A 10,525-nucleotide genomic window follows, 5' to 3' on the forward strand; every position below is an offset into this window, starting at 1 on the left:
GCGCAGTTACTGCACTAGCATAAACCCTCTTGCGTTTATTCTTACCTGGAGTTAATGGTGTTTCCTCCTTTTCTGAACTAGTAGGACACATGAAGTCGCCTTCATCTACAGACACTATTGGGTAGTGATCATTCAGACGTCTGACAGACTGCTGCATCTCTTGAATATCTTTCTCCATGTTCTCCAATGCCATGACCAGTTTGCGGCTCTTTTTACGAAGATCAGATTCCTCTTGAATATGTGTGTCGTCACACGGTTGAATATTAGAATTGTTTTCTTCGGTAACATCACGCAGTTCAACTTCATTATTCTCAGTACCATGTGGCTGCACATCATTCAGTTTTGTGGAACTGAAGGAAAGAACATCTTCATGTTCAGCTTTAAGGTTATCTTTTTCCTTGCCTAATAGATTGCTACCTGCTCTACTCTCAATGAAGTCTGCAGTAGCATAATCACTAGCTCTATAAATATCACTGTTTGGGATGATAGAAAGATCTGCTTTGTTGTAGGGTGCAACTGAGTCTTTCTCACTCCCACTGTTCCTCTTGAGTTCTTGACTTGTAGCTACATCTGAGTGTTCATTAACCCCAGTGTTCTCAAGATCTTGAGTTAAGGTATCTGAGCATTCATTAGAGTCACTGTTCTTGAGTTCTTTTGAAAAAGCGACTGAATATTCATCAATCCTACCATTCTTCTTGAGTTCTTGACTTAAGGAACTACTCACACCATGAGTGAAGTTAGAGTTCACATCATTTTCAGAACTAGAGGATTCACATTTTTTCTTTTCAACAGAATCTTTTGTATTTATCCGATCAAAAGATCTTAAAATGTAAGACACATTTCTATTTTCATCAGTTCTTTTGATAGAAGATTCCATTAAATCTTCCTCCTCACTCCCTTGCTTAATGAATCGTCTAGTTTTTTGAGTAAAGTTCCTAGTAGGCTTTTGCGAATCAGTGTTGTAGGATTCAAATACATTTCTTAACTGTGACACTTTCTTTTCTGTTTCTATTTTCACTGAGGACTGTTTTACAAATGTCGAATATGGCAAGGATCTTGCTCTGACCGTTGGTTTGCTTTTGCACTTTGTTTGCAATGACTGCAAAATCGGCGAAGTGGATCGATACAAGGATAATGGAGCCTTTGTAGGTGACGCTGACTTCTCTTTTTCTAACTTCAAGGAATTCTTGTGTCCCACACTGCTGGTGTCAACTCTAAATTGATTCAGTAAACCCATATCAGGTGGTATTACTGGTGGAGCAAATGTTTGCGGTGCATGTGACATTTCCTTCAATTGATTACCGACTGGAATATCAGGATTTTCTTCTTTTATTTGTGTAATGTTTGATATATCAGGCTTTCTCTCTTCTTTGATTAGGTTACTGTTTGAAATATCAGGATGTCTGTCTTCATTAATTAGGTTGATGTTTGAAATATCAGGCTGTCTATCTTCATTAATTAGGTTGCTGTTTGAATTATCAGGCTTTCTGTCTTCATTAATTAGGTTATTGCTTGAAATGTCAGGCTTTCTGTCTTCTTTAATTAGGTTACTGTTTGAAATATCATGTCTTCCGTCTTCTTTATGCTGCATAGTGTTTAAAGTATCAGGCTTCTCATCTTCTGTAGTTTGTTTATCATTTGAAATATCAGGCTTTACGTCCACGTTCCTATTTTCAATGCCCCCTGTATTTTCATCCTGCTCAGTGGTCATCTCAACCGTACTCTCTTCACTGGGTCTTCTATTAGTTTCCTCTTCCTCAAAAGTGAGATTTACACATATGGCTTTAAATGTTAACATGTCTTTGTTCTCTTTTTTCTTATACTTGTACTTAGTTTCTTTTACATTATTTTCTTTTTGCATAACAGATATTTCATCGACCGACTTCATTTCAAATAATGCTTTGTACCTTGATACAGATCCAGTAGTCACTATTGCAGCAGCTGACCTTGTTTCTCTCCTTTTAACCTTATCACTGAGAGTTAAATCTTTGGGTATTTCTATTGGGATGAAATAACGATCTTTTTGTTCAGAGACTTTTGTTTTATTTCTGTGTTCCATTCCCACCGATCTGTTTGTTCCACCTGATGAGGATGTTAGGAGTGCCACTTCTTCAGACATAGGAGAGGGAGGTAAGCTGCAAGACGTTACACTTCCTGAACTAACTGGAGATGGTTCTAGATGTCGGTTTGTCTCCTCCCTAGAAATAATCCTTTCTTCCTCATTTACGTTTGTATTGTTTTTCTCAATCACTGTGTCCTTTGGTTCAGTTTGTTTGTTTATAGCTATGTTACATTTGGTGTCGACATCCATCTCCTCTACCACATCTGGTGTTGGTGATCCTGCTTCTCTCTGTTCTCTTTTGAGTGAATTATCATTTCCTTCTAAAAGATTGCATTCCTTATTGAGCAAAGTTTTGTCCGTTTCCACAGCTTCATCACTTACACATAGGCTTGAGGATTCCTCCATTTCCAGCAATGGCTCAACCGATTGTAACAGATCCTTAGACGGTGGCCAAGTATTGTTGCTCTGTAATGAAGTATCACCTATATCTCCTGTGCATCCTGTAGCATTCTCATTCTGCAAATCAAGGAATTCATTTGTATAGGTCATGTCAGTCTCATCTACTATTTCACTAACACTTTGCTGCAGAGTATCTAGATTAGAAATTGCTGTAAAAGTTAGATCCTCTTCTATAGTAGAGGAAAGTTTTGTTTCAAGTTCCATGGGTTCTTCTTGATCTTCTTGTGATGGTTGATCGATGATTTTATAATCCTTGAGTTTCTCTGATATGTTTTCAGAAAATTCTGTTTCTTCTTTATCTACCTTTGATGTAATATCTGAAGCTTCCAACTTTTCTTCTTTATCTGACAATTGGTCTCCAAGACTTTCAGCAGTTTCTCTGTTTCTCTCGAACTCAGCAGATAGCTTGTTTGCTATTTCTACAGAAAACTTAAGGGCATCTTGCAATGCAGCTTTAGTGTCTTCAGTTTCCTCCAAGGCAGTGCTTACACACGTTTCCTGGCATTCATTTGACAATTCATTAACTGCTTCTGAATTGTACTGTAGTTCCTCAAGGGGTTGTTCACACGTATCAGAGAGATAGCGTTCGTCATCCACCATTGAATTTGGCTCCGTTTCCTCATCAATTGTCTGCAAATAGTCCATATGACTGTCTCCAGCATAGTTATCACTGACACTATCAATGACTTCAGACTCGCCTTGTGCTTCGTCCTGAACAATAACCAGATCTGGGATAACCAAAGATTCGGAGTTGTGGCCAATGTTTTTACTCTCTTGGTCCATATTCATCGGCAGTTCTTCAAGATCTTGTGAACTGTCTCTTTGTGGCTCATCTTCTAAAACTGTTTGTGAAATTAGTGAATCATTTGTTTGAAGATCATGGTTGTTTATGCTACTGAACTGGAAATTGTCATTATTTTTTACATCATCATCATCAGGAAATTGTATGCAGTCAATTCTGTCATAAAGTAGATTCTGCTTGTGTTCTTCCTTATTATTTGCTAAAGGCATCTCACAAACTTCCATCTTATTTGATGTAAGTTTCATGTTCCTGTTCCGATCATCCTCATCTACAAGTTCTTTGTGACATTCCACAGACAGATGAACAAACTTATTATCCAAAGACAAGTCTACGTGAGTTTCAAGGTCATTCTGTTCAAGTCCATCATCCATTGCATTAGTGTCGACAACTTCAGCAAGATCATTGTCGGAGTCATTGCTGCTCAGACTCATCCTAAGGACATTACCTTTATCATCTACAACCGTTTCCAGGATTTCGTTGTCATCGTCCACAATCGTTTTTTCGTCGTTAGAATTCGTTTCTGTTGTTGGTATGGAATAGGAAGATTCCGAAACTTCTGCAAATTTATAGTTTATTATGTGCGAGGCAACTTCAAGCGTCCTAAGAGCGTCTTTCTTTGGGCTGTGTTCGATAATAAAGTCACACATGTTGATAATATTTTCGCAGCGATGCCCAAATTGCTGCGTTGAGTTTACTGAGATGCCTTTAGATTTCTTCTTTCTTTCTCTTTTCTTCTTCTTACACTTCTGCTTGTCGCCATCTGCCGCCTTCTTTCTTCTTGTGTCCTGTCCATCAGTACCTTCATCCTCTGTACTCGCTGCGCAAACGTCATCACTCGCGTCAGACTGCTGCCTTCCTATGATGGGTTCATGAGATGTGTTGTCGTTTGACAAACCAGATTCGTGTCTCTGTTGTTCAGGGGATTCGCTAGATATTTCACATTTATTTGGGCTTTCTATTTCTTGCTGGGCAGGGCCTATCTCCTCATGCATTTCGCCTTGTTCGTCTCTATTTTCAACCTCGTGAGGTGCCCCAAACGTTACATCACTTACATCCTCAACGCACTCACTGGCTGCACCCCTGATATGCGGAGTGCACTTCATCTCTACATAGTTTTCATCCAGATTAACCGACAGGATCGGCGAGTGACTAACAGGACCCCTACCGGAAGACCAGCTCGAACCAGACTGAGGGACAAGGTAAGGATCCTCTACCTTACCCTGGTCGGACGGCGGCGCTGGCGTTATGTCGATGGCAGGAGGCATGGAGAAGCGCCGCCCACGGTAGCCTTTGTTCCACGAGATGAGGTTTTCATCAACGCTCTCGTTGGAGGCTGTCCTCATTCGCTGGAACGCCTTCAAGAATGAGAGGATGAGATTAGGCATCTAGCTCAATGGTTAAACCTTTTCAACATTAAAATTACTACTTTTGATTGACTTAGTATTTCAGATCATATATTTATATTTATATCTCTTAAATTACATTCGTTCGTCCAACCAAGAAATGAAGAATCAAGATTTCGAAAAAATATATATATGTGCCGTTAATTTCCAAACGACAAACTGTAAATAAATAAGATAGCAAGCAAGAGTAGGAATGACACATCACGAGAGCAAAAAAGCAAAGAAAAAATAGATAACACGAAAGAAAATAGAAAGCAAGAGTAACAATAATGAACGTGAAGGACCTGCCGCGCCTGCGAAGACTTGCCGATACTTTCGTTCGGACTGAGCACCACGTCCTCCCCGCCCACGTGCACGACGCGACGCACAACGCGCCTGCGCAGGATACCCATGAATCTGCCCGAGAAAGGAAATCTCAGAGCAAGGAAGAATGGCGGGATTTTTTTTTTTTTTTTAACCTTCATCGTTTTAATATTTATGTTTTTACTATATTTCTTATTTGCCACATCATGACCACTGGCAACATATTGTACTGATTTCATCACCAGCACTTGTTTAGCATTACCACACTCCGTTTAGTATAGCAACGATTACATAATCCCCACAAACCCGAAAAATTACGATCACCATCATTATAAAGGTCATTATACGGAACTTGACTTCAGTGCCCCACCTCAGCGCCCCGGCCTGGCCACTCATAGACTGCGAGACGGGGCAAGGTTCCTGCTGGGCGTCCAGGTGGTACCCCTCGCCGCTGCCGTGGATTAGGGGCTTTAGGTACTGTCTCTTGGGGCCCGGGGACACCTGCTGCTGGAGGAGGGACACGCGTGAGGGAAGCTGGGTCGGCGAAGGTTAAAACAGGGGTTCGGATTCACTGCTAAGAGCTAGACAGTATGAAGTGTCTTTTGGTGGTTCCGTTTGAAGGTGTCATGCATGTTGCTAATTTGATCTACCTGTATCTACTTCTCTTTCTGTTGTCTAAGGTATCTGTGTGTGTGTGTGTGTGTGCGTGTCCTTGCGTACGTGCGCGTGTTCATTTATTCATCTATTCATTTATTTTTTCACTCAGTCTTACTCTCATTATTACATTCATTCTCAAAATCCTGATTTATGATTGCGTATTCCTGATAAGCCTGTTTATACTCTAGATAAATGGTTCACAAACTGCATATTGCGTATTCTTTTGACCTTCATAATGAGGGAAATCATTTGTCCATTCATAAATCGTAATTATCAATGTAATATGTTATTTTATTCTATGAAGAAGCTGAAATGTCATTAGGAAGTAATATATCATGCTTTGACATCACTTAATTATATTTAATGTTATTACAATTTATTATTATCTTCACTATTATTATTATTATTATCTTTACTATTATTATTATTATCATTCATTATCATTATTACTTTTATTATTATTATCATTATAATCATTATAATTGCTATCATTTTTATTTTATCATTATTTTTATTATATATATATATATATATATATATATATATATATATATATCTTATTATATCTTTATATATATATCATATTATATATATACATATATATATATATATATATATATATATATATATATATATATATATATATATTTCCATGTGTGTGTGTGTGTGTGTGTGTGTGTGTGTGTGTGTGTGTGTGTGTGTGTGTGTGTGTGTGTGTGTGTGTGTGTGTGTGTGTGTGTGTGTGTGTGTGTATGCGTGTGTATATATATGTATATATATATATATATGTATATATATATATATATATATATATATATATATATATATATGTATGTACATATATGTATGTATGTACATATATATATGTATGTATATATATATTTGTTTATATATATATATATATATATATATATGTTTATATATATATATATATATGTATGTATGTACATATATATATATATATATATATATATATATATATATATATATATATATATACATACATATATGTGTGTGTGTGTGTGTGATCTTATGTTCTTGTTTATGGCAATGATCAAATGATTTAGTAAGGCAGAACACCTATTTAGTAAGCAAGGGAATAAATAAGTTTGAAAAGATGTGAGGCGAAGTGCGCACCGGAGTGTAAGCGACCGGTGGAGTGTTTGTGTTAGTTTTTCGAAGGGAGGACGCGTGCGAGATTCCTCTGGAAAGTTGCCAGTGTTTTGACTTGTAATGAAGGTTTGTGGTAAATTGTTACGTAAGAATATGTCTCACATATTCGTTATATTTTTTCACATAATAAGTTTATCGTGCCAGTGAGAATTTAAATGATTAACTTAGACTACATGCGGGTGGAGTTAGTCTTGGATTTTGGCAAATGTCAGACTGTGCTTTAACTTTTTTTTTTCTTTTTTTTTCTTTTTTGGAGGGGGTGGGAGTAATCATTTGCTTCTAATGCATATTATTAATGATTAGTATTGAGAAGATTATCAGTTAATGAGTAATCTGAATTAAGATTTCTTTGGTTGAATAAAGGTGTTTTTTACATGTCTGCTTGTGTTGTTTTGTTTCAACATTACATCTTAGCTACTATTGGTTGTGAGTATTTGATATCAAATTCCTTCTGGGATTACTTCGTATTGTAATCCATTTCTATTTGATATTACTCAACATTGCTAATTACCAATTTCTATTCCATTTCTAATTGTGATATTTACTATATTAATTAATAAATCGTGAATACTATCGTGGGTTACTACTTTATATTAAATAATAATTTAATTAATTCTATTTTTTAAAGTATATCCCTTCATAACTTGAATGACATTTTTGATATAGTTGAAACAAAGATGATGAATTGAAGTCTTTCTTTTAAGAAATTATGAAATCAGTTACAATATATATATACACATATACATATATATACATATATATAGTATATATAATATATTTAATATATAATGTATATATATGTATATATGTATATATATTTATCATATTTATCATATATATACATATATGCATATATATATATATATATATATATATATATATATATATAGTATATAACTATATATGTATAGATATATAAAAAATATACATATATGTGTATGTATATATGTACATATATATATGAATATATATATATATATATATATATATATATATATATATTATATATATATATGTATATGTATGTACGTATGTTTATATATACTTATATATACATATAGATATGCATATATATATATATATATATATAAATATAATTATATGAATATATATATATTTATATATACTTATACATATGCATATATATATATGTATATATATATATATATATGTATATATATGTGTGTGTGTGTGTGTGTGTGTGTGTGTGTGTGTATATACATATATACACACATACATATACCTTTAACTCTTCACATATTTCAGCCCCGGGAAATGTCGCAGTCAGAGGAAGCACCATTTTGGAGATTCGAATTCGCGATCCCGGATTTGAATTTGGCGCCTTGGCCGAGGGCGTCGGACACAAGGGTCAGTTTAGAAGAGGTATTTCCGTAACTTTTTTGTAAGTGTGTGTGTGTGTGTGTGTGTGTGTGTGTGTGTGTGTGTGTGTGTGTGTGTGTGTGTTTGTGAACGTGTGTGTGTGTGTGTGTGAACGTGTGTCCGTGTGTGTGCATGAACCATATATAGATTAACATAAAAAGGGGCATAATAAATCTTGATAATTTAATGAGGCAAGCAAAACAAACCGATGAGATAAAACGGTGTAAAATGCCATGACAAAAATGATGATAGAATCAATAGATGAATAAGTGTATAATATGATAGAATGTGCATTAGAAATAGAATAGTTATAGCAATATAGAAGTTAAAGTTTTACGGCAACATTACATTTTTTATAACAAAGAGATTGTTCTTCATGCATCGTACCTAATAATGTGATGTCATTTAGAATGTAATTTAGTGATCAATATTATCATTATCACTCCCCTTATCATCTATACAATTTTCATAGGATTTCGGTGAAAAGCTGAAGCAAGCACTAGTTATTCATGCGCATTAATTAAGACTTCATCTCCCTTTACCGCTCCCTCGGTGTTTCTCCTTTGCTATTTTCTCTTTATTTCACTTTCTCCATCATCGACTAGTCTCCCTTTCAAATATCTCCATTCGTATCTTTCTATCCTGAGTTACAAACTCTACGGATAGTCTCATCCGGTTTTCACTTGCCAACCACCATCTGTTACACCATGAATGGATGTTAAATTTGTTTATAAGTATACACATAAACTTACACATAGAATAATCGCAAATCAAAACTAATTTGAGTGCATTGATTAAGCCCGGTGCTCTTCATGTCTTTCAGAGCCGGGCAATGTTGCAATCAGAGGGAGCTCGCTTTCTAACTGAATGCGTTTGGAAGAGGAATTCCCATAACTACTCTTTGAAGGTGTGCGTGTATGCGTGTGTGTGTGTGTGTGTGTGTGTGTGTGTGTGTGTGTGTGTGTGTGTGTGTGTGTGTGTGTAAGAGTAACTTCAAATTCCAACTTACTATAACCTTAATAACTAAATAAGGCAAGCGAAGCAAACAGATCATGAAAATTTCAGAAGCGAGCTGTTATTCTGCTGTTAAGGTAGATTCAAGCGTGTGGGGGAGGCCGGTTAAGGACATGGTGCCATAAATGAACTAATTTTAAGGAGCTATCACCAAAGCTGATATTTGAACTAATTATAAATAAATAATATATGCCAGTGTGTAGCAAAGAAAAGGTTGTTATAGTAATACTGAATAAGTTGTTTGACTGCAATACAGCACTCTTTTATGGCAAAGGGAATGTCCTCGCATGTTTCATACTTAATTATGTGATGATTTCATGTAATTCGATTATGAATATTATCATTATCATTATCACTGCTTACGTCAAATATAAAATTTTCATTGCATTTTCGTGAAAAGAAGCAAAAAAAAATCCATGAGCATATTTAACTATTTTTATTTTCATCTACTTTACTTTTCTTTTACTTTACATTCACCTTCCCGCGACTCCTATCCCTTAAAATGTTTTCTTGCTTAACCAACATTTCAAAATCAATTTTCTTATCTCATATATGGAATGAAAATCTGTAGTCGTACCTGCGAGTCGTCGACGACCACGGAGTACGGGGAACCCACGACGTGCTGCCCCCTCCAGATGATGGAGAGCGTGTGACGACCCTCCTGCAGGGGGATCCAGGCCACGCGGACCTCGCTGCCGGACACCTCGTACTCCAGAGGGATGTTGTGGCGCTCCTGAGGGCGGGGAGAAGAGATTTGCGTGTAAAAGAGTATAAATAGGCTCATGTGGTTTGCTTGGCGTGTGTGTGTGTGTTTTAAACAAATGCCATAGGATGCATTAGAAGTTTCGCGGCGAAACTGTATCAGAATCACATCCCCTGGAGCATGCTAACCTTGAGCGCCTGTTTGGAGAGGACCCTCGACCTGAGTGGAGAGCGGTTGGTGATTCTGTGGCTGCAGTAATCGCCCTCGTCATTTTTTATCTCCACCACGAGGTCGAGCGTCGTGGAATTGTTCAGGTAGAGCGTGAACTTGGTCCTCCTGCCTACCACGGCCATCTGCAGCCCCATCCCCCGCGCTAGCACCTGCCGGGGTAGAGTTTCGTCAGTGCTTGTCTGACATGTTCTTTATCTTTTTTCTATCGAATATTTAGAGATGATGTGAGTTAACATGTCAGCGGTTCTCAGACCTCTCTTGGAATGAAAGACCAAATATAATTTTGAGATGGTTATCGGGAGCATGACTGGTGTAAAGACTTGATTTCTAAGAAACAT

General features: G+C 36.5%; 1 protein-coding gene and 1 long non-coding RNA gene across 3 annotated transcripts in view; one reads left to right on the forward strand and one right to left on the reverse strand.

Annotated features, from left to right (window-relative positions):
• The window catches only part of LOC113812818 (serine-rich adhesin for platelets), a 51,313-nt gene that overhangs the window by 21,604 nt on the left and 19,184 nt on the right, over positions 1-10,525 (reverse strand). For both annotated transcript variants that reach the window (XM_070128042.1, XM_070128043.1), the window contains 5 exons: positions 10,145-10,336; positions 9,831-9,986; positions 5,400-5,533; positions 5,011-5,122; positions 46-4,678 (listed from right to left, as the gene is read on the reverse strand). In XM_070128042.1, coding sequence (XP_069984143.1) covers positions 46-4,678; positions 5,011-5,122; positions 5,400-5,533; positions 9,831-9,986; positions 10,145-10,336 — 5,227 coding nt within the window. The remainder of the gene's footprint in view (positions 1-45; positions 4,679-5,010; positions 5,123-5,399; positions 5,534-9,830; positions 9,987-10,144; positions 10,337-10,525) is intronic.
• The window catches only part of LOC138863594 (uncharacterized), a 13,510-nt gene continuing 9,829 nt past the window's right edge, over positions 6,845-10,525 (forward strand). The window contains exons 1-2 of the long non-coding RNA XR_011398892.1: positions 6,845-6,925; positions 8,126-8,227. This is a non-coding gene — a long non-coding RNA (uncharacterized lncRNA). The remainder of the gene's footprint in view (positions 6,926-8,125; positions 8,228-10,525) is intronic.

Source organism: Penaeus vannamei, chromosome 12, assembly GCF_042767895.1.
Source record: "Penaeus vannamei isolate JL-2024 chromosome 12, ASM4276789v1, whole genome shotgun sequence".
NCBI classification, from domain to species: domain Eukaryota; kingdom Metazoa; phylum Arthropoda; class Malacostraca; order Decapoda; family Penaeidae; genus Penaeus; species Penaeus vannamei.